The sequence below is a fragment of the Seriola aureovittata genome, chromosome 10, assembly GCF_021018895.1.
Source record: "Seriola aureovittata isolate HTS-2021-v1 ecotype China chromosome 10, ASM2101889v1, whole genome shotgun sequence".
NCBI lineage: Eukaryota > Metazoa > Chordata > Actinopteri > Carangiformes > Carangidae > Seriola > Seriola aureovittata.
Genome location: NC_079373.1, coordinates 13,441,240 through 13,468,707, shown reverse-complemented (window position 1 = coordinate 13,468,707; position 27,468 = coordinate 13,441,240). Strand labels below are relative to the sequence as shown.

Sequence of the window (27,468 nt, the reverse complement as noted above, 5' to 3'; positions counted from 1 at the left end):
CATATTAAAATGTGGTCCTTTAACTAAATTAATAGTAATGCATTAGTATGGTGCCACAGAGGTGCCACTATAACACCGTGTTTACACAGACAGCGTAGCGTGAGCAGCACGTTGGCAGTGCAGCAGAAGCATTTCCTGTACTCTGTGTGTCTTTACACAGGCACAGTGCTGAGTTGTAGGTCATCTGTGTCTGGCAGCGTTCAGAGGCCAGTGCACAGTCACTGTGATTAGGTGCGTAAAACGCAGGAAGTAGAATAATATCTCTAATTTTTTTTATCAATGCTCAAAAACTACAATAATATGACAACTATGTCTAAGCTAATGGTAGTGTTACGAACTAAAGATTCTGTTTGTGTGATGAGTCACTTCTAGAGTAGCCAAGAGAGGCTAACAGGAGCAGGCAGGGAAGCCCGCTCCACAGCTCAGTTTTAGGACGTGGACCTGCGCTAAATTTGCAGGTTTGGGTTTCACTGGGATCTTGTGGAGGGATCTCACCCCGCTGACCAGCCTCTGCTTCCTGTTTGCACTAATAAGACCCTGGGGGCTCATTGGCTGAGCTCAGTGCAGCAGCACATTGGTGTGGTGCTAATCACCAGTGACCCACATGACACCGTAAACCTTATAGATCTGTCAGCACGCTGCGTTCTCAGATTACACTCGGCAGCTTGCCAGTCATGCTGATTTTGTTTCTCATATTGGCAACAATGGAAGCTCAACTCTCAGCTATTCACATTATTCCTCAGTGTTATAGACATAAATCCATACTCTGTCCTCTTTATACTGTACTTTTATTTTGATGACAGCATTAGCTGCTGAGCTTAAAATAACATTATGCTTCAAAGGTCACCTGTTGAATCCTGCATGTGAAGGATTGCCATTTGTCAGACAGTGAGCAGTCTGTGTGTGTGTGTGTGTGTGTGTGTGTGTGTGTGTGTGTGTGTGTGTGTGTGTGTGTGTTGCACTGAAGCAGCTGTACCTGCATTGTTTTAGACCTTTGGACCCTATACATGATAAACAAGACTAGGTCAAAATGTAGTATACTGTATGGCTGGACTGCATATGGTCAATGTGCAATATTGAGGATGTAGTAGAAAACTGTTGTGGAACTGCTGTAAACAACTGACATCATTGTGTACTCTCCTACTCTCTGCTCGTATATACAGTATTTTATTACAGCTGAATTCACAATGAAGCTGTTCTCATTTAAATCTCTTCCTGTTTCTGTTGTCAGACGATGGAACAAGTATGAAATATTGACTGAAACGTGGCCCATTAAGACAATATGTTAACTTCCAAGCCATTTCCAAGCTGCTTCTCTGCACTGCTAAATCCTGTTTTTATAGCCACGATGTCGTCTGACAAAATCACCAAACGCATAAATTAAAGACAAAAACAGTGCAACAGAATACCTGTCTTATTTTGACTCTCACACAGAGCATGGCCTGCATCTGTGATCCACTACTGTTTTCAACGACTCTAGAACTCTATTTACCTCAACTGCAGATTATTATATTAGTTTCTAATTATTATCATAGGCAGCTCTTTATTTGTATTATTATTCCCTCTGTTTGATATGTATAATTGATCATAGTGGTATTTTAAGACACACAAAACATATGATGACCTTATAAAAAGTCATTTGGAAGAATATACTAATACTTATTACTTATAATGTTGTAACTTTTTTGCTTGTTTGTTCTTTGTTTTATTGTAACATATCAGTTTCTTGTAATGTGGAATAGGCGAGATGTTTGGAATGACACAGAGATAGAAATGCAAGTAAGTAACTATATAGATTAAACTATCCAAAAATATATATTGTTTATATTATATATATATAAGATGTTTTAACTAGCTTCAGCTCTGTCAACTAAAACAGTATGATGGTACTTACAGATTAATCAGTATTGTTTCAGTATTGTTGTACTGCTGCTTTTACTTTAGTAAAGTATCAGAATATTTCCTCCATCACTGTACAGGGAATAATGAATGAGAGTGTTTGCAGACACACCAGATATCAGTATTTGGGACACTAACAATGAACAGTGACATGACAAACTACTAGGACTACTAGCATTACTAAAGGTATGAACAGTTTGAACAGCTTTATGGCCTTGTATTTATTTCTTTAGCAGTGGCTTCAGAGGTGAAGTCACAGAGGTCCATTTAATCTGGATCCAGGCTCTAGTAGGGCACAGTGTGCAGGACACTGTGTGCGTTATTGTTATTCGCTGCACACCGTTACATAATACGCAGTCTTCAGAATATTGTGTAATATTTTGAGATAAGAGTAGAGAAAAGTATGCAAGAACAAAACACAGTTACAGTATGTTCATGCACTGTGCAAACTGTGCAGCAAATTGTTTGGAAATGGTTTCACATTCTTAGTTCTCTAGTAAAATGCATGACATTAGCAGGAAAGAAGGAGTCGTCTCTAATGGTAAAATGTATGAGGCCCGTTTTAGAAAAACTAACATTACCCAGTGCAACTCAAGCCATGTGGTGTATGTTCTTCATAAATGAATCAACTGTCTTCTTCTCTGCTGCTCTTGAACGCTTGTTACACAACTCGGCTAACAAGTCTCTGATCCTCGTAAACATGCAGTAGTTATGCAAAAACAAGCTGACAGGAGTAAACGCTGCTGTCAAAAATAGTTCAGAATGGCTTCTAAAAAGACCTGCATCCACTCGTTCACAGCCCAGAACGATAACGTCTCTGAACACTACTTCCTCCAGTCTTGAACGCCGGGATCCGGCTCAGGTTTCTGAGGCCTCAGCTCAGCTGCTGGTTTCACACTCCTGTGACAGTGGAGGAGGTCTCTAGAGAGGAGAGGTGAAAGGGTAATTTGATCCCACCTGCTGACACAGCCTCACAGTAACTGGGGATACAACTAATTCTGTTTGACAGACATAAATTGTGTCATTGACACAACCAGTTTGAATAATTCATGGCCTGAGACAACTCCCTGTACTATCACTTTGCAGCAAATGGTCAGTGGGTGAGGTCTGTGGGGACGCTGTACTTACTTCTGTCTGACTAAGTTTTAGATCTTTGTTTTGTTGAGCTCATTAAACTGTCAGGATCCTTCTCATAGATTAAAGTCACTTTATTTTGTGTCATTTGGGTTTTATTATAGTTAACAACAACTAATATCGTATGCATGTTTAAACAGCATGTTTTTTCCTGTATTTTCCAGTCATCTTGTTAGAAGCTGTTGAAGACTACTTCAAAATGAGCTTTTTGCAAACGTAGTCATGCAACAGTCCTGCTTTCCGTCCCTCTCTCACACCTTTGGAATCAGCCTCCACAGAGCGACTGATAATAGACCATTGTGTACTATGTGGTCACAGGAGCCAGATGATTGAAAACCAAATTAACTTTCCGTCTGAGTGACTCTTGAGTAAGATGAAGCCATCAACGGCTCACAGGCTCATACCAGTCTCAAATTCTTGTCTGCTTAAATGAGCCAGTCACTCAGACGTCTTTAAATGTGTTGCTTTTAAGGTGTGTGAGCTGTTGGATGCAGTGAAATTTAATCTATACAGAGAACAGCTGTCAAAGCTCGTGAAAAAAACCCACAAATATATCATTAAGAACACTGTTAATCTACAGTTTGAACTGTGTATCGTGATTTCACAATTTTTTGTATTTATGTTCAAGTGTGTTTGCGTGCATTTGACCAATACCTGTGGCAGAGGCAGTGACACAAAACCTCAAGTATTCATTGGTGCTGTGGGATAAAAATGTTTCTGTTAGTCATTGGAGTTGTCTGACGGGAGATTTTCAACTCCAGATCACACTGGAAACTCATCTGTTCAGCTGACTCATCACTTCGAGGAACTCAACCTCCTCGAGGTGTTCTTAGTTTTTGATAAAACACGGTTAACTGTGAGACGTTGCAGATGTTTGGAAATGAGAGCTAACATCGAATAAAGGTGGATGTTAGTTCAACTTGACATAGAAAATGTTTTCTTGATAATAACATATTATAATAATATATACACGCTAATAGTCAATGTGGGTCATTGCATCCACTGTGTGTAGAAGACAAGTTAATCAAAGATAGTTGTGCATTATTCCAAACATGTTCAAATATGTCAGTATGTTTTCACTCACACTCAAACTGTTTGACCTTAAAAGTAATGAAAAGAAAATGAATCTAGCAAAACTTAAGATAGTTATGTCTAGTTACAGATGGTCTCTGGAGACTTGGATATTTCTTGTATTTGATCAGTATTAAGACTGTCATTGTTTGCGGTTTGTTTTATTCATGACATGGATTCAACCACACCAAGACAGCTTGTTCCATATTACAATCGATGTCGGAGAGAAATGGTTACAAATGTTGTAAACCAGTTGTAAAATGGTTCAGAAGCGGGAGGAGCAGTAATGTAACACATGTTTGGAGAATAGCAGCAGCAGTAGAGCGTGAGGAGGAGCAGCACAGAGCACTTTGAGTTTGTGGGATGGCAGTGTTTTGCTGGCAGTGACGGATCATATCAGTGTTGTGTTGATCAAAGCAGAGTTTGTTGTCTAATGTGAGTCCAAGATATGACAGCCACGCTCAATATCTCTGTTGTTGTGTTTACTGGCAGTAGGCAACCACGGAGACAAAAGCACCAAAATAATAATATTTGACTTATTGTGAAAGTTGATTATTTTATTTTTTGTAAATTACAAATTGTCCAAACTAACGGTGAGTTTGGTTTTGATATATTACTGTAGTGCTTCTGGTGTCCCACCCAATGAACTTGTGCTCTTGGAGGGGAAAATAAAAATTTAAACAGAACTATCACTATCAAACTATTTTACATTATACTTTTTATAACAGTATAAATTCAGTATACTAAACTCTGTCCTGTATTTTGAACATGACTATCAAATGACATGCATTAGCTAAAGAGCTTTGGGTTTCGTGTGAAGGATATTGACTAGCTTGTTTCTGCTTTTCTTGAAGCTGACACTTATCACTTGAAAACAGATTGATTTCCTGATTGATTTAAAGAGCCTTTAAAAGATCAGTGGGTTCTTTGGAGGATTTTAAAAGACATCTGCAGTAACTTTTAGATAAAGTACTCATAAGCTCTTTTACTGCTCGCCCTGTAATGATATTGATTATGTCTGTGTTTGTTTTTGTGTTTGTTTATGTGCAGAGAGCCTGATATTCCAGCCTGGGCTCCTTTACTCTACCAGCTACAGCTGCTGGACATTAGAGAGAAACCAGACCCATTAACTCTGCCCATCGCAGACCGCATCCGCATCGGCAACCAGAAACGAGAGCGAGGAAACTTTCATTTCCAGAGAGAAGAATACAGCATGGCTGCCAGAGCCTATTGTATGGCTCTGGATGTGCTAACAACACGCAGCCAAGGTAACCCAGTATCAAAACCTGAATTTATTCATAGAAAATATTTCCATACTGTCGACTCTATGAGGAATGTGTCATACTAGCTGATGTGAGCATTATCTGTGCAGGAAAAGGTGAAAATGGAAGTACAGCACAGATAAATGTGTGTGGGCACACACACACACACACACACACACACACACACACACACAAACATAAAACACAGCGTTTGATAGACCTCAGACACACTTCCACATCAATCTGAGCCCAGAATGACATAACAGCTCAGTCCTCCCCTCCAGTCTGCCGTCACACTAATCGCACCATCACGATGCAAAACCACATCCATCTGAGCCGAGGGCCACGATAAATGTTTTCTGCTTAATTCTTTTGCATAATCAAAGCTAATCAACTTTCATATCATTTCCACCTTCTTAATCACTTTAATCATTGACGAGGCAGGGTGGGCCCGAGAGGAAAATGTGACTGAACAAGTCAGTGAGGAGAAAAACATGAACTGCCTTATAATGTATCAATGATGGTGGATCAGTGAGTGGAATCACCGTGGCACTGAAGAGAGGAGTTTATCAGGGCATCGAGATCACCTAATTAGTGGATGAGAAGACGACCGGAAAAAAATAATAATTAAGAAGCAGAGACACCAACATGTGAACTCCTTTTGAGTCATTCTGGGCCTATCAGACTTAATTTACAAATACAATTCATGGCATGAGGGGATTATAAATCACTCTAATCGATGAAGTAGTAACCACATGCAACTAAACATGAATTCTCATTCAACATTTTGTGCAGGTTTTTAACAAGAATTTTACAAATATCTGTCTTGATGGAAGTAAATAAATGAAATTGAGTAGGGATTAAGAACAGACAGAAACAAAGAAAGAGAAAGAAGAAAGAAACTTGTTTTTTTACCATGTGGAAAGTTTTAGAAATACCGCGTGCGTGGAGTTTCAGTTTTAAGTAGCTAAAGTTCTAAATACATTTAAACAATATTAAGGAATCATTAATTGAATAATAAATAAACATAAAAATTCCAATAGTGATATTCAGAGAACTAAAACTGTAATTTTGTCGGATAAATCACATGACATCCCAAATGCTTTTTTTTTTTTTACTGTTTTTGTATTGTTATATGCTGAGAAAAAAGAGAGGCAGCATATTCAGTAAGAAATCTGTAGACTTGGAGTTTAAAGCTGCACTAATCAATATTTTTATATTTTAAAAATGGTCATGTGTAATGATGAACTCACGACTCTGCGGCCCCCTCCCAGTTCTACTCGGCTTGTCCACATTTTTAAGCTGTTTTTTTTCTGGCTCACAACTCAGCTGAAAACATCTGCTGTTGCTGCAGCTGGAAATGAGGCTGATGAGACTGAACCAAATCAGCAAAGAATTCAATTCAGTTTTATTTATTTAGCAAAAAATCATATCATATGTTATCTTGAGGCACTTTACAGAGTAAGGTTAAGACCTTACACTATTATAAAGAGAAACCCAACAGTTCGGACCATGAGCAAGCAGTTGGTGCCAGTGGTGAGGGCAGGCGGCTGGCTATCTTCCTCGACAGGTCGGGTTGAAAGAGGGGAAATGGGGTAGAGAGTGGAGAGATCAGGAAGAGCTGTATATACCTGTGTATTCAAGTTTATGAAAATTTAAATATGAGGCGAGCAGACACACAACTCCACAACTTTTGGATGTGTGTAGACGTTTGCCTATATATATATATATATATATATATATATATATATATAGTGATAATATATGTCAGTGTTATGTCAGTGTTATGTTTTCCTGTTGTTTTCCTGTTGTTCTGCTGCCCCCACGTGACAAAAAAATATCATTCGATACCACTTTAAAGACTCCAAGTTGGGACAGCATCTTTAGTGGAATCTGCTTTTGGAATTCAACAGTAAATCTGAGAAATGAAGTGTAATAAAAAGAGATGTGAACCCATGCAGATGTTGTCCCTGAGCTGCTAATATTTATTACCCATCACGGTCAGGGCCAAGAATAAAAGTGCTCCGTACTTGGCTCAACACTGTATTCATCTGGACATGTATGGGTCTAATGATGAAACCATTCAGTTGTTACAGCAGGGACAGTAATATAATACTTAGCTGAATAAAAAAACAGAAGGTGAGCTCTCCTTATAATGACACCTGATGGGAGTTTCTCCTTGGAAATCCAACTATTTTATTTAAACTCCTCTCAGATTAGGTAGCTAATCTGTGTCTCACCTTTTTTCATAGCTATTTTGTGGTTAAATGTTCACAGCGCATCATACGTGAACAGCTGTGTGGCTCTGTCTCTGTACAGATGGTAGCAATGGCGGCGTGGAGGCAGAGGAGGAAGAGGTGCAAGACTACCGGGTGAAGTGTCTGAACAACCTGGCCACCTCTCAGCTCAAACTGGAGCAGTACGACGAGGCGCTGCACACCAGCCGCGACGTTCTGACCCTCGAGCAGAACAACGTCAAGGCCCTTTTCAGGGCGGGAAAGGTGAGGGCCCATCCTGTGATGTTATTACTGAGAGACAACATGGAGCATCTCATTTTATCTTTATCACTCCATAAATGATTATTGCAGGGAGAGTTCCTAGAAGGAAGAGGAATTTGTTTAATATGGGATTATATTTAATTATTTTTGAGGAAAAAATTGCAGCTACATTATTGCTGTCTGTTCTCTGCCTGTTTTGATTTATGGGTCCTCTAGCACTGCTCACACTGTGGGTTTTCTAATCTCTTTCAGCTCCTGTCAGACAAGGGTGAATACAAAGAGGCGATGGAGGTGCTAAAAAAGGCCTTGAAACTGGAGCCGGCCACCAAGGTGAGATTATGTGGGTGAGCAGGTTTATCCCACTCGCCATGCTTCTTCCACGTATGCCTGACAATCCCATCCATCCTTTATATATATATACATATATATATATATACACACATATATACATATATATACATATATATATAATATACATATATATATATATATATATATATATATACATATATATATATATATATACATATATATATATATATAATATATATATATATATATATTATATATATATATATATATATATATATACATATATATATATATATAATATATATATATATACATATATATATATACATATATATATATATATATATATATATATATATATAATATATATATATATATATATATACATATATATAATATATATATATATATATATATATATATATATATATATATATAATATATATATATATATATATATAGTTGAATGACAGAATTTACTATAAAGCCATGCTGCTTAACGTGGTGAAAAAACAATGAACAAACATTGAGAAAACAAATAGTCATTCAGTTCAAGTCAGTTAACACAGTGTGTGTGATTCAGATCATCAGCTGCAGTTCTGATCAAATCTCAATCTGGAACTTCAATTTAAGAGAGTGAAGTTGAGGTTCCACCTAATTGGGCTCACAATATTCACAGTTCCTCTCATCATCATCCACACCCTTACATCTTACAACTGCTTGTTTTCATTGGACCTTGTCAGTTAACAGAAAGCAGTTATGGGAAACTGTGGCCACTACATCCTCATCTTGAAGAAAAAACCCCCCTCATATTCAGTATGAAAGTTTTGAGTTTAAAGAGACAGTTGTTCACACATTAGCCTGAAGAAAAGAGATCCCGCTCAACTACTTTCTGTACTTATGAAGGCCTGTTCCGTCTTGTTTGTGTGGTTCGTCTAATCTGCCAAATCCTCCACAGAGGATCTGGCAAACTTCACATCTGGCAGTCTACAGTTGTGACCACACTGCTCAGAGTTGTCCAGCAAACCTGGTAAAAATAACACACGCATGAGCTGAATATTGTCACTGTGAGGCCATGCACTGTAAAAGTAGTACGGGGAAGGTACGAAAGAGACTTACTTGGTCTTTCAAGCCACAGTACAGACTTTCCACACCGTGTAATTAAGATAACTGGTCAGGAGAACTGTTCACAACCAAAATGAACAATAATCCCGGCCGGTGGGCTTTATTTTAGTTCACTTTTTTGACGCACTGCAAGCTGGGTTTGAATAAGTAAGTGCGAAGAATCTATTTCTATCAGCTGTTTACAACAACACACTGCTTCCAGTATTACAATGACCTGACCTATAGGACACACTGCCACACAAAGACCGATCCTGTCTAGACAAAACGAAAATATCTGCTGCTTTGGTAATTACACCCTTGTCTCTATGCTGGATAAAATACTTCGGAGAAGCCTGATTTAGCTGCTCTGTGAGAAAGTTATTGTACTGCAGTCTGTAGATGATCACTAAAAAGACAAAGCACATGTAGTTACAAGCTGCAGATGCTTTCCATGACAATCTCTTAAGAGTAATCTAGTGAAAGCATTTACAAAATATGATACGAGTCCTTTGAATAGACACTTGGAATGTGCCTTTTAAAAAGGAAAATAAAAAATTAACATTATGATGATGTGTTGGCTTCTTTTTAGCATTGGTCATTAATGCTTTCTAAAGCTTTGCTTTTCAGACCTCTGCTCTCACCTGCTGGACATTTTTAATACTGCAACTTTACCTGCTCCTCAAGATTAAAACAGCTTCATGTCTCCTTCTCAACATTAGATCTACACAAAGCTGCTTTTTTTTTTTTTTTTTTTTTTTTTTTAAACAATATGCTTTAGGGTGTTTCTCTCCCTTTCTCTTCAGGCGATCCACGTTGAGTTATCTAAACTCGTCAAAAGGCAATCAGGAGGCAAAGAAACCAAGGAATGGAAAGCCAAACCTGCAGAGGTGCTTGGAGACAATATCGCACCTTTTCTGATTCCTTCGAAGAAGAAACCATCTGTAAGCCAAAACAGAAATGTCACCAGTACTGTAAATGTTTTTTTCCCGATATAGAACAGACTGGATTTTGACTGTTCCTGTTGTGTGTCTTTGCTGTGGTGTTTTAGGGAATTTCCTGGAAGTTTATACTCGGAGCTCTGGTGGTGGCCTTGGGAAGCTTAGTGACGTCAGTGATTCTGACTGCAAGACACTGAAGTCTTCTGCTGGTTGCACTTTGAACATCATCATCATCGCCATCACTGTCATCTGAAGGAGTAGAGTTCTGTCTCCAGGCCTGTTTAGTCATTACATTTGAAGAGTTTTCTACAGTAAAGGTGTGAGAAGGTACGCACCGCAGCAGCACCACAGCCTGAACTTGTATTTATGTGAGTTTCACATGGTAGAAAAATGTCCTCACTGAAAAGTGTGCAGTATTTATGAAAATGAGAATAGTGCAGCATTGGGTGAATTCACAATAGCAGCAGAGATTTTTGCTAATCGATTAAACAGAAGTTTCTTACGGCCATCTTTCCAGTTATATCTGTTTTATTTGGAAACGGGATTACATTTCTTTTTGTCATAAAAAATAGGTCCTGGAAAATGTCCTGGTATCACAGATACTCAAATAAAAAAATTCTGTGGAACTTTTGTAAAGTCTGTAACTAAACCACAAAAAGTAATTTTAGTAAATGAGTAACACTTCAACAACACAAATCTGAAATTCTGCTTCAGCAATTAAAAGTGTTAAAACTGCACTGTAATGTCTCTTACACTGATGCTTAAAATAAAATGTTTCAAAATTGTATCTGGTCTTTTTCTCTTGATTTTTCAAGAACCAATTACATCTGTCTCAGAAGTTTGATCTCAAAGGATTAAAGTGCATCAATTTAATTAGATCTGCTTATTGTTTAATTCTGCAAAAAAAAAAAAAATTATCATAAAATGCATGATTACATTATGTACATGTGCAATTTTTAAGTAATAGAAACCTTCATTTTGATCAGAGAAATAACATTTATGAAAAAATATTTAAAGCTTGAAATTTAAATATTTTAAAGGTTAAAACATGTAAGAAAATTAGTTCCTTCATCACAAAATAAAAATCACTTGTCCTTCATTGTTCCATGGTATCTACTGATATCTACAGTCGGCAGCAGTTGTTAAGAGTCTTCTTCGGGTTGGTTGGACTCAGTCTGACCTGAGAATCTGACTGCCGCCTCAGTTTGACATTTTTCTTTACTTCTCTGTGGAAAATGGAAAAAAGGCTGAGTGTTGCCATGGTTTGTGATGGAAAAACACTTTAAACTCTAACTCTCTCTCTCTGGCCTCCTACCTCGCTAGATGAAGCACAGCCTCGACGACGTTGGTTCCTTCTTTGGCACTCGTTTCGCAGAACAAGGCGCCGTATGCCTACGAGCAGAGCATCGACATACCTGAGTGCAGTCAGTTTGTTTAGACGCCTGGGAGGCCAGGCGTCTGTATAAACATTTTTCCATCAGGTGGAATGAAAAGTTACACACCTTGGCCAACTTCTCTCCGTGCAAACTGCTCACACAGCTTCCGTCTGCGAGCTGCTCTCGGAGGTCCACCTTGTTTCCAATAACACACATGGGGATTTTCTCATCCGTTGAATCCTGTAAAAAAAACAAAAAAAACAAAGCACATAGTGAAATATATCCTCATTCATTCACTATGTGTCTGTCAGCATTTCCACAGTTACCTGAATCTGATCCACCCACGCTCTGATGTTGAGGAAGCTGCTTTCTGAAGTAACATCGTAGAGCAGCAGGACGCCATGAGCTTTACGGAAATAAGATCTGGCAATACTCCGGAACCTAAAGTATAAAGAAATACAAACCTATTTTTAGTCTAGAGCAATTTCTATTCTCCAGTTACATATTGACACATTTTTAATTGACAACACCACGATTTCCCTTGTGCTACTTCCTTGAGAAACACTGAGCCAGTGCAGTACCTCTCCTGCCCAGCTGTGTCCCATATCTGCAGGTTCGTCTTCTCTCCATCCACGAGCATCCTCTTCATTTGGAAGTCAACTCCTGAGAATCAAAAAGCAGATTTACAAAGTCTGAAATCAAGAATGCGTCAGGGGTTTATCAAATGTGACATGTTTGCTGTGGCACCCACCCAGCGTTGTCTGAATGTCTCCTCTGAACTCGTTGAGCGTCAGTCTCAGCATGAAGCTGGACTTTCCAGCTCCGGCATCTCCAGCTAAAACCAGACGGTACATCGGAGCGGGCTCCTCACCTTCTTCTATATCTGCTTCTAATGGCTGTGGAAATGAACAAAAGATAACAGACTTAAATTCATGATTTTTTATTATTTAATCATTAGTGTTAGTATTTTAGTATTTGCCAGAGTGTGAAAGTTGATTCTTGACTTTGGAAATTGTAATTTGACAAAAAAAAAGAAAAAAAAAAAAAAGATAATGAATTATCAAGATAATGAATGATGTTATCTTGGTAAAATTTTATTGAAAAATTATTTGGTTGAAAAAAAACACGCTTTTTTACATATTACTATGTACCTGTAATTTTACAGCATTTCAATTACTATATTTCAAAATGTAGCTGCTTAACACTGAAATATAGTAATTTAAACGCATACATGTCTAAAAGTTTTGAACTGTAGTTTATGTCAAAAGTTTACCTACTGAAAATGTACATTTACTTATGTAATGTCTCAGTGTACTCTGAAATTAAAACATAGAACAATTAAATAACAATTTTTTAAAAAGGAATCATGGAATCTTAAATCCTAAATTTAATCTAAATCTTGACCAGCAACTGAACACATTTGTGGTGTTTGTTGCATAAATTCCCACAAACTTGTAGGTTGCTTTGTTTTCACCTTCTGTCCAGTTCATCCTAAACCAGCTCCATGGGGTTTAACTCTGGAGACTGTGGTGGCCTTGCATCGTGTGAAGCCACCGTCTGGTTCTTTACTTCTGAAGTTTTGGCTCATTATTTTGATGTAGGATAAACCCCTGACTAACCGGTCTGTCTTCCTTTGTTACTGGCCTTTCTCTCACCACTCTGACAGCAATATACAAAACTACTTCCTGATGCACAGAACTGTCCTAATGATGCATCAGAGGGTGTGGTAACACAGTTTGTTCCAACACGGCCTTTGTACAGACAGAGGGTTTGTAAGTCAACAACCGTTGGGTCATCTGTAGGAATTGTTTGCATTAACTTTCTTGGCTTCATTTACTTTCCCTTTTGGTGACAAAAACTTTTGACCGAGGCTAAATCATTTTACCTTTGTGGAAAATGCAGACAAACGTCTGCGTAGGGATGATGCGATGGAGCTCGCCCTGCTGGGAGCCACCGACACTGCAGCCTCTGATTTGACTTCTGATATCTGTGACAGACGAGTCGTGGGAGCTCAGCAGCATATTGACATTTTGTGACCTATTTGAACCAAATGTGTGTTCTGACCTCCACATCAGACGGGACATAGGAGTAACTGTGGTGCACCGTTTCCACCGAGCCTCTGCTGTCCTCACTGTCATAATCACTGGCTGAGCTCTCAACTGTGTCCATCGGCAGAGAGACTCCACTGTCCAGGTACTTATCAGCCCAGGTAGCAACATGAGAGTACGTCGTTTTGCTGGGATCCAGCTCTGAGCTGCACCAAAGCACCGACAGACACACCGGCTCTTAGCTGTGACAATTTAGTTAACTGAGATTTATCCACTGATTGAAAGTATGTTAAAAAAAAAAAAAAACAACTTGATATACCTGCTGTGGTTGAGTGTGCTCTGACGGAGGGGTTTCATCCTTCGGGCTGGGATTTCATTTTGGGGAGACAGCTGTTGAGCAGATTAGCAATGTCAGGGAGGAAATTTTTACACTTGAACTAGTGAAAACAATTTAGCTTCAGCTTCTATCTGATGTAGTGCCAGTGGGTATGAGGAAATGTGTCATCAGCAAACGAGAGACTTACCCTTCTTTTAGCTGCAACCACTTCACTGGCCAAGGCAGAGCGAAGCCCGTCGTTACTGTCATACAGCTTTTTATTCATTTCCCTAATGAGGATAAGGAAATGCAAGACAGATTTACTTTCATACAACAGTTGTCTAGTAAACAAGTTGTAGTGGCAATTCAAGGGCTGAGTATAGTATAAAGTACAGCACAGAATAAAAGTATTCAGAAGTCAAATTTAGAACTTCATTGTTTTACTATGTACAGAGTATAACCCGCACGTCTTTCTTCTGGTAATAGGTTATAGGGTTGGTTCACACAAATAAAACTATAGAAATATTTTGCATTTATAATCTTTATAATTATTATTTAAACATTTAATAAATCATTTATGATCCATTACAATGTAGTTGTACAGAGATACAGAATGAGGCCATTATAATTTCTCCTAAATGAAGACATTGTATATCATTACAACTGTCCTCATCTGTTTATACACCAGCCTCCAGTTATGGTGCTCATGGAACTAATTATAGTCGGTGATATACAACTGTATTACAGTGTGTTATAAACCATTAATCATACATTTATATAGGAGCTTATAAAAGGTGAAACGGGGGGAGTTGAGGTAAAAGTGTTGCTGAAAACAGTTCACAGTAGGGTCTGTGGACATTCTCTCTCAAGAGACATATTCCTGATGTGGCTTTTAAATGCAACTTTCAGGGCAATTTTCCACTTTTAATGAACCCCATAAGCAAATTTCAGCCCACCTCCATGGTATTTTGGTAGGAGCAGAAATTTCAGAGACATCTCTTTAAAACTTGAGCAATTAAAACTCAAACTCTGTGCCTGGTTAGATGCCACTAGAGGTCAGTGAGAAAATGTGTTTTTGATGGACCAAACCTTCAATCCAAAAGTGTTGCAATTATTAACTTTTAATAGTTTCTGAAAAAAAGTTGACAGTTTGAAAACCAAGTCTAGGTCCTTAGCATTGCTTGAAACTTCATCATCTCTGCATTCTTGATTAAGACACCAAAAAAAAAAAAAAGATTTACTAAATATCCAAACTAGACAGCTTTATCATGTCAAAGACAGACTTACTGGAGGATCTGAATCTGACTGGAGTACGACTGGTATTCCATAACCATCATCTTCAAATCATCAGTTTCTCTGTAAAAACATACACGCACAGTATTGGATGCCGGGTCATATATTGTGTACATCAGACATGAGCTGAGCTTGATGTTAGCACAGTGCGTCACCTTTCATGTTGAGCTTTCTGATCTGCATACATGTTCTTCAGCTTGTCCAGCTCCGAGTGCAACATGGCGATGTTCGTCTGGGCTTGTAACAGAGAGGCCCGCAGCTGCTCGTTTTCCTGTGAGGAGATTGAATGAATATCTTGGATGTTCTATACAGCATACATGTAATTTATTCATCTAATCCCATCACTTCCAACATGACTTACCTGTGAAAGATCACTGATTTTTCTGTTCAGTCTGACCACCTCCTCCTTTGAATGATTAAATTCAGAGTCCTCTTGGCTCTTGAGAAGAGACATTTACATTACAAGTGTTAAACAGTTTGAGATGCTGATAAGGACACCGGAGCCACAGTGGACGAATTTCCAGACCTGCAGTTCCATGTATTGGCAAGCAAAAATATCAATTATACCCCAACACATACTGGACGTTTGGGGCCAATATTTAAGAGTTTGAAAAAAATCTCATAACAATATTATAGCTAACAGTCTTATCTTATTTTATTTTTTCACACATGAACACAAACCATCGTTTTGATAAGGATCCCTAAAATGCAGAGTGCAGACGCAGAATTTGGTCAAGAGGGGTCACTGGAGACACATTGGAAATGTATTTGATTCTGAGGTGGATCTTGACACATTGCAGATATACTGTTTGTGGATGAAAGATATTAGGTCTTAATAGGTCTTTAAATGTGCTGTTTCATGGGTATTAATAATTAAAAATTTAGAAAACACTTCCTCCTCTGTGCAGCGGGGGTTCTCTCAGGAATGAAGGCAGGGCTGCACATACAGGAGCTTTCATGTCGTCTTTCAGGTGCAGTGCCTTTCTTCTCTCTTTCTCATGTTGTAAGAAAACATTAAACCATGTTCGTATAATCTGTTTACTACAGAAATACAAAGCAATTGCACATTTGTGTGGCGAACGCTACCTTTAGCAGTCTGTCCACAGTTGCATGCAGGTCTGCAACCTCATTCTCATGCTTCCTTTGCATGGAGGCCATGATTCCATCCATTCTCTTACGCTCCTACAAACATGAAACCAAAGCAGTTAAGAGGCCGGCTCAGGCCTTGAAGAGCGGCTTTCATCTGTCTTTACAGAGGCTCTTTGTGAGGAGACATGTAACCTGCTGTTTGTGCGCTGCACCACAAATATGCAGGTAGCTCACAAGAACCAACAAGAAATGTGTAGAAAAGCTCACTTCACCATGGAATAAAAATACTTTCTTTTAGTCCATTTCTCTGTCCACTGTTTATTGATTAAATGCAGCTGCGTATAACAGCCAATTCATCTGGTATGATACATTTTACTTGGACTTTCTTTTTTTATAAACATTAGAGTGAATCACAGGAGCAATAGTCCACAATAAATGCTGCAGGTATCCCACTCACCTCATCTCTCACCCTCTCCTCTGCTCTGACAAGTTGTTGCTGTATATCGTCCTCCAGTTCTGCCAGCTGACTGTTGTTCATCTCCTCAGCTCTGTGTGAACAGAAATATACATTCAAGTTGATGCTGCTGACTCAAAGCAGATTCTCCAACAGCAGTCCTAGAGATTAATATAGTAGGTATTAAAACAAGAATCCATTCACCCACTATCTGGATGTCAATTGTACCTGACTGATTTGACTGAAAACGTGCTGCAGTTGTGACTGCTCTGCTCTCGTCAGACAACACAAGAACCAACCAGTGTTGAGGGAGGGAGGGACAGACAGACTTTGAAAAGCAGATTCCACAGGCACGATAAACTTTTTGAGTGGAATTTCGCAATAAAAGATCTCACAAGTTTTATTTTAGTTTAAGTTTTATGTTAAAAATGTAAAGGTCTGTTAATTTCAGCTGATAGTGGAAACAAAGGTAGAATAGATGGGAATATTCAGGTTGTAAAGTGAGTAAAAGAACAGGCAGGGCAGCACATTTAAGTCTTCCTACTTCCTTGAATAAGGAATGTCCCCTTTCTCATGCCTTGTACTTAGTGAACCACAGAAAGAGCTTAGAAACTAAACAAAAACAGCTTAGACAATTCAACAGTTAATTCAAGGTAAAACATGAGGGATCACTTCACAGATTTAAAGGAAATTATCAAAAGCTTTTACAATACAAAGTACAGTATTTACAGTATCAGCAACTATTGTGAAACATCTTAAATTGACAATATTATCTGCTGTCTACTGCTCACAACACCAGGGTGACCTCATGACAATATTCTTAAAAATATTGCATCTACAATATGAAGACACTGTGATACAATAAACGTAATAATCTTTTTATACTAAACAAGTGAGTAATACAAGACTTTTTTGACTAATCATTTAGGACATTATTTGATAATAATGATAATATGATAATTTGATACCAGGGACAAACAATGTGGTAGTGGACTTCCTCTTATGCATACCATTTATACTGGCCTACCAACAGCATTAATTTCTGTCTATGTCTGTGTCAGCATAGTGACTAGCTAGCCCGCTAACTGCTGCCTGAATGGTACAACACATAGCGTTGCTCATAGTGCCAAAATTAGGCTAACACCCAGATCATTACAGCTGAGGACACCTTTTCTCTGCAGTAGGTGGACTTTTACTTATTTTTCATCCCCAAGGTTTACAGCCACAAGAGGGCAGCCGGTCACCACAACTGTGTAGTCAAAACAAATCTACAGTTTCGCTTCTGTAAGGGTGATCATGGCTGTTCACTTAAATTTTGCAAACCATCATCATCATTTACACCTATGTGATTTTACTTATTGTTTAAATAATGCCACATTCTTTCATCACCGTTATTTCTTTCTAGTTCACAGGTCAAATGTTTCCGAAGTGTAATAGGCTCCACAAAAGGAAAACTGTGACATTTGTTCTCACCTCTTTAAACTGGTCTCCAGCTGTTCACACTCCAGTCTGGTGTCCAGGCTCTGACTGATCAGAGAGTGGATAATTTCCTCATACTGCTGCAGCAGAGTCATGTTTGCAGAGGAATGAATGGCCTGGTAAAGATCAGCTAGCTGCTCCCTGAGACTACAGCAGGAGGAGAACAAATAGTTACCAACAGAAATGAACAGGTCAGTGCTGTTTTCTCAGAGTCATACTCCACCCAAAATCTATTTTTCTGGTATCAAATACTCACCTATTGTCCATCTTTATGCTCACTCACTATGTTTGAAATACTCAGGTTTTCACCACATGTAATTAACAATATGAAAACAACATATGTCAGTTAAAAGGTCATGTAGATGAAAAAAAAAAAAAAAAAGTCCACTTACAAGCCTTTTTACTGGGCTTTTATTCGCATCCCACAGTCTTCTTTGTGCAGTGAGGATTGCTCAGTTGCAAGGCCTAAGCGAACTAAGTCACCGCAGTACGTCAGGCTCGTTAACTGTGTATCAGGGACAGTGATGAGCAGCACTGAGGCTCCACAGGGGACTGTTCTGGCTCTGCTCCTGTTCACCCTGTATAACATGGCCTTTAAATACAAGTGAGTCCTGACACATCCAGAAATACTCGGATGACACAGCTATTGTGGCGCGTATCAGAAACGGGAGGAGTACAGGGATCTGACGATAGACTTCAGTGAATGGAGCGACAAGAACTGCCTCCTTCTGAAAACCTCCAAGACCAAGGAGACGGTCATGGACTTTCGGAGGTCTAGGCCCACCTGAAGGCCAGTCAACATTCAAGTGAAGGACATTGAGGTGGTGCACACTTATAAATACCTAGGTGTGCACCTGGACAGTAAACTGGACTGGTACCTGAACACAGATGCCATCTCCCGAAAGAGGCAGAGCCGGCTCTTTTTCCTCAGGAGGCTCAGGTCCTTTGACGTCTGCAGTGAAATGCTGCACATGTTTTATCAGTCAGTGGTGGCCAGTGTATTTTTTCATGCTGCAGTCTGCTGGTGCAGCAGCTTGTCAGACATTAACACAAGGAGACTGGAAAAGCTGGTCAAAAAGGTTGGGTTTGTGCTTAGCAGGAGTCGAGGACTGTTGTGGAGAGACGCATGCAATGTAAGATGGTGCCGTCTTAGACAACACCAACCATCCTCTCCACAACATTCTGGCAGGACAGAGAAGCAGCTACAGGTGCAGCAAACATCTCATCTCGCTGCGTTGCAGAACATGGAGGTTCAGGAGATCCTTTGTTCCTACTGCCATCATTCTATACAACAACTCAGCAAAAGGATGTGGACTAATTTAATTATCACTATTTATTTATTATTTCCAGTGACCTACTGGACACATGAATTTTCTCTAGGGGATGAGTAAAGTATATATCAATCTATACCATGACATTTTCATGTCTTACTATGACCTTTTAATGTCTGACTGTACTATTACTTTTCATGTCTTACCATACAATGTATTTTTAATGCCATACTATACTATTAGTTTTTATACCTTATTGTACTATGACGTTTTACCTTACCCTCTTTTACATCCCGTTTAAAGACATATTTTTATGGGTGTGCTTTTTCGGGGCCTGGGGCCTAATCTACTAATGTTTTATATGTATCATTATATAAAGTCATGATCCTTTTTCTCATCAATTCATTATTTTAGACTGTTTTATCTCATTTTTCCTGAACCTCATCGTCACTTTTCTCTGCCCCCAATGTTGTAAAACTCTTAAAATTGTTTTTATGATTGATTTTTCAGTGTTCATCCTCAATTTTATCTTGTCTTGTAAAGCACTTTGTAACTGTGTTTTGAAAGGTGCTATATAAATAAAGCTGATTATAATCTTTTTTTTTTATTTTTATGCCTTACTATACTATGAAATCTTTATGCCTTACTATACTATGACCTTTTAATGCCTTAACTATGATTTTTTTTCCCCTTACTATACTATGACCTTTTAATGTCTTACTCAACTATGACAGTTTTATGCTGTTCTATACTATGATTTATGATGTTTATGACATACTTGTCCCTATATAAAGAGTGATGTTCCCATATGTGTCATCTACAAGAGGATATATTATTATGACATACATCATCTGGATATATGAAGATATAAGTTCATAACATGAATTACTCTGAGTAAAATGCAACTTCATTAAAATAACATGCTTATTAAAATTCTATATGTTTGTATATGATTTTCTTAATAATTTCTTATTAAATTTAACCATACATGTCTATCTTTTATATTTACATATATAATGAACATATACTGACTGGCTTTGGGATAGATATATATTTATCTAGCATATGTCTATAACATAAACCTATAACATAAACAGACATACTAAAATACATGTTTATATTAGCTAGACATATATGTCAATATATGATATTGTTCCAATTACTTACAGGTTTAACATATATATATATATATATATATATATATATATATATATATTTTTACATATGTAGGCTTTACTGCATATACATATATGATTTTACTTCGTATGTAAACCTTTCATATATTTCATATATACAAATACAAAAACACATGTACACATATTACATTTGTGAATGGGTATTGGTATTTTCTGAATGCAATTTCAGATCTTATATTGCTAATAAACCGTTTGGTTGACGGCATTAAAAAGTCAATCTCTTTTTTTTGGAGGGGTGGCAGGGTTGTTGCGTCCCTACCAATGTTGAGACCAAACCTATGCCCTTGGCCAAATTAAATTCTAAGGGCCCCATAAAGGCTTGGGCCGGCTCTGCTCAGTTGTCATGGAGATGGCACACATATGACCACCTGTTGATTACGTGACAACAAGCTAATTAATTCCACCAGCTGAGAGAAATTAGACCGTAGGATCCGACTGAATGTTCAGAAAAACGCTTGTAAGAGGGTCTTGAGTTAAAATATGTTTTTGTCATTATTTATTAATGACAGTAATAGGCTGACATGTATGCCTACGTGTAATTAAAAAAAAAAAAAAAAGTACGGAGAGGAAAGCCGGATGTGATTTTTACCTTTCAGACAGGAGAGACTCCGAGTCTATTCTGCCTACGAACTCTTCCCACGAACACCCTTGGTTTTGGGGCGACCCAGCGCCAAAAGACGCCAGGTCCAGAGTCTCTGAAACTTCATGAAACCTGGACGAAAACTTGCTGTAGTCAATGTATCCGTCTTCGTCCGCGTCGAACTTGTCGAACAGAGTTTTGATCTCGGTTTCGGGGACGTTCAGCTCCCGGCAAACAACCGTGAAGTCCTCGTACTCGATCTTCCCGGACTTGTTCACATCACAAGCAGAAAACAGTCTCCGAAGACTGGGTCGGTCCATGGCCAAGAAATGAAACACATACAAAGATTGTAAAATGTGAAGTTAAAATTTAACACCGCTTCTCTTTGTTACTGGCCTCGGTAACTACTCTCAATTAAGGTCTCCGAAGAGCCACTCATTGGTCTAGATCTCCATGTAGGCGGGTATCATCTGAATCAATGGACCCGATGCGCCACTTCCAGGTACCTGTCGACCCGCTACTGCTGCTGCTGCAGTGAGCTAAGTTTCCAATTACTTGGCTTCTTCCTCAGGTAGCTGTCATACATGTGTGCAGTGGAGCTGCAATACAATAGAAACGGAGCAAATACGCAGGTGCTTGCCTCTATTTGCCTTTCAGGTGTGTAGTGTATGTGAGAGATTTTATCAGACACTCCTCTTTGTTCTTCGGGGTTTGCAGTATGTTTCTCACCCCACCCTTAAGAGGTTAAAACTGAATCTTAAAATATTATTAAAAACCTAAAAATCTTAACATTGTGGCCAATATTCACTTGCATAAATAAGCCAAAACTTCCTCTACAGCATGCTGAGAGGAAATGTTTTAGTTAATAAAATCATGAGCCATTCAAATAAAAAATTATCCATTTGATCTTTATTTGAAAAATTAAAATAAAGTGCTTTTTATATACAGTACAAAAAAGAAAAACAAAAAACAAACAGTAGTGATGTATTGTACAAAAAAAAATACAATTCACAATATTTTTACATTGGCAGCTGAATTTACAAAACATTTTTACATAAAAACTTTTTCTTTTTTTTTTACTTAGAATTTTTACAATACATGTTGACAAGAGTCGGAGCAACTTGTACTGCAACAAACAGAAGGCCTGACTATAGTGGTTCATTAAGAGAGAGCAGACGACGATACTTTCACTGTGGCATTATTAGGCTTGTTTTCAAAAAGCATGTTCAGTACCTGCACATATTTTACTAAATCACTGCCACTTTATATTTGTTCTGCACTTAGCAAATTTGATATTGTTCTGATGACAGCCACTTCACCAAAAGCTGCCCTTTGTTTATGTTTTCAATAACAGTCAAAGCATGAATCTTTCATACTGCATGATTGATTATAGACGACCAGTCTTTGAAATTCATATTTGCTGTGTGCGCCATTCACAAGAAATTTAACATAATACTAATGCTTATTTATCATTTAATATTTCAAAATCAGCCAGTGGTTATTTATGTGCTACAATTTAAGAATAAAATTTAGTCCCTGACTGTGGTTGAAGCCACCGTAACAAAAAATAGAATAAACACCTCATGAGAACATACTGTACAATGGTGACAGTATTAAATTACATGTATTCACTATTTTCACTCCTGTTTCTGAGCAATGGCCCGTCCTGTCACACCTACAGTGTAGCATTTGACTCTACAGCACTACTACCTGGTTAGATTATTATCCCAAGAGGCACATCTCTTGATTATTGTTTCAGAAGGCATTATCCGTTTTCCCCAAGGCAGATTTGTTTAACAAAACCGTAACCTGCATTGTACTAAGGCTTTTCAACATCATGTGCAAATCCTATGCATTCCTAGTCGAGCAGTATGCCTTCCTGCATTTTTGTGAAGTTTTTATTTTGCTGGCCACATTACAATTCTAGAGCCAAACTCAAGTAAGACATAATATTGTATGACAATTATGAAAAATGCTTTCAAGTTACTTTAACATCTGACTCATAAATTTGGTGGATTATATGGTTTATAATTCTGTATCTCTGAATATGGAGATGGATAATCAAGATAATTAAAACACACAATTGTTATGTTTATTATTAGATGAGAGTGAAAGTTATTGCTTTTATGGTTGCCTTTAAAACCATTTAAGCAAGCAGAGGGCATTTTCTTCCATTCATTAACGCTCATCAATTAATATGTATATTAAAGTTGAGGCTATACAGATGTGTTATTTAACTCAGATTATGAATAGGTGTAGTATTTAAATATTTATTATTATTTCCCTTTGAGAATAGTGATAGATATTTAAAACATTGAAAAATGACTATGATGACTACACGTCTCTCTGTTAAAAGAAACATTTTGCCACATAGTCATAATAAATATTTATAATCATTTATCATGTTGAAATAAATCAACAGCCAGAGATTTACATTACTGTACTGTACCCTTGTCTCTTATTTGTTTTTGTGATGCCAGCCTTTCAGAGTTTCATTACTTTCCTCCGACAAGTACACCAAAATGGCTAAAATCTCTTGCATACTTAAGTTAGTGTAATGAGAGTGAGTGTGTATGTGTGTGTGTGTGTGCGCGTGTGCGTGTGGGGGTGTGTTTGCAGTGCCACTGATCCTAAAGTCATTAACAGTGCCAACACCTTTGTGCTTACTCAGTCTCGAGGTGAGGTTTTCTTGGTGTTTACCCCACTTCACATTATTTGCTTTGCATAGACTGCCTATCTCACGAAGAACAGCATGATAATACCTGGAATGAGCTTTTTCCCTTTATCACATTTGGTGAAAGAAATATTTGTATCCACTAATAATACCAATACTTAAAAAGCACATTTGAGTCAGTTATGACCATATAATCTTTCTTTTTTTTTTTTTGGTGTGTGATGGTTGAGGTGGTAAGGGTTTCTGCAACATTTCCACTGAGGTGATTCCTTGTTTGTGTCTTCTTTCACGTTCACAATTAATGGTCTCTTTTTGATCAAACCTTCTCAATGTCGTAGCAGACTCTTCTTCTCTGAATTCTTTCTCTGTTGCTGTGTTATTTTTTTCAGCCTAAACAATGAGTATACTTGTGTCAATGCACACAGGTTATCTTAGAAACTGTGACAGGGGAGCTTTTTTTTTTTTTTTTCCCATTTCTCTTGCCTGCCACTGACTTGTTAGTGTATATTCTGGTGCGAGTGTTTACCTTGCTACAGTACAGTACATAGTGCATAGCCTCAGCGAAGGGTAGGCTCTTACCAGATGACAATGAAAATAAACCAGCAAACGCTGTGTCAGCTGTTAGTGGGAACATATCTGAATATCACTCTGCCTTTCAAAGCATCACCTGTAGATTATATGGACGGACTGAGCGGCAATGCTGTGAAATTCAGACGCTGAATCATGGTTGCGATGCCACCTCTACGCTTGTTACATTCCTGTGAGCCATATGTGAAAGCATCAAGTCTGAAGGCAAACTGGAACTTCTTCAGTGTGCTTTTGAATACACTTGAATAAGGGGAGGGAAGGAGGGGAGTGGAGGGGTGATAGGAAAATAAAATGAAATGTATATGGGCCACAGGAACAGAACAAAAAAAAAAAAGAAAGTGCAAAATCTGTGTAATGAAATGTCTCTCCATGAAGAGTCTGATGTTCCTCAGTTTCCCCTCTTATAGGGTTTTGTCTTTCTCAGCAAGTGCACTCTTTCCTGTCAGTTTAAAATTAGTCACTCCACGTAACATGAAGCCAGTCTCACACTATAGAGTCTTTAATCTCAGAGCCCAGTCTGACTCGTGGCCGTGGGCATGTAGGAGAAATCTCTACGCGGCTCTCTTTCAAGTTCAGAGGCCTCTTCTCCGACTCTGAGAAGCTCTTGCTGTTGTCGGGCGACGAGCACTCGTGCGGTGGAGTGCTGCAGATGTAGTTGTCGTTAAGGGTCTGGTAGCCTTTGTGATCTGACACCGATGCTGTGACTGTGTTGCCGTTGAGCGGCAAGTTCTCAGCCGGTTTCCCCACTATTCTGGGCTTCTTCTGCTGCATGTTGGGGCACTCTCCCTCCTTGAGCATGGACTTCATGTGGTCACGGTTCCTATAAACCACAAACAGAGAGAAGACCACCAGGGAAAACACCAGGAGGGAGCAGACCACGATCAGCTCATTCCAGTAGGTCTTAGTGTTGATCTGCGGCGAGCGGGCCTTCCCTGGCAGGATGATAAACTCCTCCTGGGAGATCTGTGGTGTACGTGAACGGCCTGTCAGTGTGGTGCTCTCCTGCTTGGCCTCGCCCCTCACACAGTAGTTTGCCAGCAGCTGTCTGAAGCCTTCCTCCACAGACCAGCACTCGTAGGTTTCTTGCCTGTCAGCCTGAGCTACCACTACCAGCCCCCCTTCTGGGCTGGGGTAATGGAAGTGACCTGCGCTTTCACTGAACTCCCACCTCCTTTCAGCCAGATTAGACCGCAGTTTGCAAGGCAGTACTTTGAACGTGTTGGCTGGGATAATGATCACCTGGCATGAAGACATCCCTGTGGAACGATAAAAGGAGAGAAACAGATTGAGTCAGATACATGAAAAAAGCTGCACTGACTTATCTGCTGCAGAAGTCATAATAATATTGGTTTGACACAATTAACGCAGTTGTAATCAAGACTCAAATTGAAGTACAGAAAATGGAAAAATCCAGTGCAGAATGCTGCACTCTAAATCTCTGACTGACTAGAGAAGAGGAGTTCACTTACGTGTGGGCTGAGGTTTAGCAAGACGTGGGCTTGGCACTGTCTTGTTGCAAATAGCTGATGTGTCTGCCTCATCTACATCCTGCTGCCACGCTCTGAAACACATCCATTTCTTCAGAAAGTGTAGGCAAATGCAGTTTCTTATCACCTTGTATTCAGATATCATTAGAAAGGTCTCTCTAAAAGCTTTAGCTACAGACATGTTTGTAGACGCTTGTGCAGAGGGATACATACTTCCTTATTGAAGCCTGTCTGACATCCACACACTGCCGTCCATTCCAGGCACAGTAAGGATCCCTGGAGAGGATGCACTCCCCGCAGCTCTGATAATTAGTGCAGTTAGCTACTGGGACCTCCACCAGTTCAGAGAACGAGGAAATATAAAGCTGACCCTGTGGAGGAGAGATGACAAAGCAGGGGACGGGAAGGAAGTGCCCCAAATATAGTTAGTGGGTTACTATTTTCATCCAGCATTTTCCTTGTCTGACCGTGATCTAAATACAATACACCTAGCTTTTCTTTAAAACCACTTTTTTTTTGCCCTAAAGTACAGATCTATGAAAAGACATGCCAAGATTCAGGAAGTGTAAAACTCCAACTGTTAAAACCCCAACTGTTACCAGATCCCCTGAGAGAAAGTTGCATGTAATTAGCTCCATGAACATGAGGTCTGCTTTAGGCTGTGACTTTTCGTGGCTCATGGAATCTCTAAACTGCCCATAAATGCCTTTACCGAGCTTGTTATTAGTTCACACCATGGGAAAGCTCTGTAAAACAAACTGGGCTTGTTTTCTCTCTCAGCACTCCACTATACCTTTTCAGTATCCAGCTCAATGTGCTGCACTGGTTGGGAATCACGGAAGAGGACCATTTCCTCAATGATGTGCATCTTGTTGTTGACGTTAATGGCTTTATGAAGTCTTCCATCATCTAGAAAAGACACAATATGACTTCATGAATGTTTACGGATAACACAAGCTGATACAAACGGGTAGATGAATGTGTTTTTGTGTGATTGTGAATGTTGGTGTGGAATCCTTTACCTGTGCCAATGAAGAGCACATTATAGGCCTTTTGTGCCACCAGCACTCGATGGACAGCGATCTGGGTGTAGCGGACGTTACGTTTCAACAGGAGAGGCTGGCTGCGGATCACGCTGTCCATTAAGAAGTGGTCTTTGACAAAATTCAGCACCTTGTCCGGCATGTGCAGGGAGGAGGAGATGCCCTGCTCTCTGGCAGCATTTGTGATACACTGTGGAGGCAACATAACAAGTCACATTGTTACATATTTTCACTTACATTGGAGAATGACTTATTTTTCTTATTTTACATTTTTCTATGATTCAACTGTGATAAGCCTGCCAGGAAATGAAAGCAACAGTAGTTTGGTAGAAATCAGAAGGTAGGAGAGGAGGCCA

The 27,468-nt window shown here is 38.9% G+C and overlaps 3 protein-coding genes across 8 annotated transcripts in view; 1 reads left to right on the top strand and 2 right to left on the bottom strand.

Moving 5' to 3' along the window:
- fkbp16 (FKBP prolyl isomerase 16) overlaps positions 1-11,002 on the top strand; it is a 31,723-nt gene extending 20,721 nt beyond the window's left edge. The window contains exons 5-9 of the mRNA XM_056387087.1: positions 5,155-5,372; positions 7,686-7,867; positions 8,117-8,194; positions 10,084-10,221; positions 10,329-11,002. Of these exons, the coding sequence (XP_056243062.1) occupies positions 5,155-5,372; positions 7,686-7,867; positions 8,117-8,194; positions 10,084-10,221; positions 10,329-10,415 (703 nt within the window). The 3' untranslated portion in view covers positions 10,416-11,002. The remainder of the gene's footprint in view (positions 1-5,154; positions 5,373-7,685; positions 7,868-8,116; positions 8,195-10,083; positions 10,222-10,328) is intronic.
- zgc:162879 (ras and EF-hand domain-containing protein) lies at positions 10,501-21,926 on the bottom strand. 2 transcript variants are annotated; one of them, XM_056387082.1, is made up of 17 exons: positions 21,330-21,926; positions 18,268-18,420; positions 16,798-16,888; positions 16,338-16,433; positions 15,613-15,690; positions 15,407-15,522; positions 15,246-15,314; positions 14,167-14,248; positions 13,962-14,032; positions 13,659-13,848; positions 13,480-13,581; positions 12,346-12,490; positions 12,176-12,257; positions 11,921-12,035; positions 11,721-11,834; positions 11,534-11,610; positions 10,501-11,444 (listed from the first exon to the last, which is right to left on the bottom strand). In XM_056387082.1, the coding sequence occupies exons 1-17, from the start codon at positions 21,638-21,640 to the stop codon at positions 11,342-11,344; spliced, it is 1,995 nt and encodes a 664-aa protein (XP_056243057.1). In that variant the 5' UTR covers positions 21,641-21,926; the 3' UTR covers positions 10,501-11,341. The 2 variants fall into 2 exon arrangements, with proteins under 2 accessions (XP_056243057.1, XP_056243058.1); XM_056387083.1 differs by lacking the exons at positions 18,268-18,420; positions 21,330-21,926 and adding an exon at positions 17,023-17,063.
- A 286-nt stretch (positions 21,927-22,212) lies between these two features.
- The window catches only part of sema4ba (sema domain, immunoglobulin domain (Ig), transmembrane domain (TM) and short cytoplasmic domain, (semaphorin) 4Ba), a 64,364-nt gene continuing 59,108 nt past the window's right edge, over positions 22,213-27,468 (bottom strand). For all 5 annotated transcript variants that reach the window (XM_056387078.1, XM_056387077.1, XM_056387080.1 and 2 more), the window contains 5 exons: positions 27,092-27,302; positions 26,863-26,978; positions 26,283-26,440; positions 26,052-26,143; positions 22,213-25,838 (listed from right to left, as the gene is read on the bottom strand). In XM_056387078.1, coding sequence (XP_056243053.1) covers positions 25,066-25,838; positions 26,052-26,143; positions 26,283-26,440; positions 26,863-26,978; positions 27,092-27,302 — 1,350 coding nt within the window. In that variant the 3' untranslated portion in view covers positions 22,213-25,065. The remainder of the gene's footprint in view (positions 25,839-26,051; positions 26,144-26,282; positions 26,441-26,862; positions 26,979-27,091; positions 27,303-27,468) is intronic.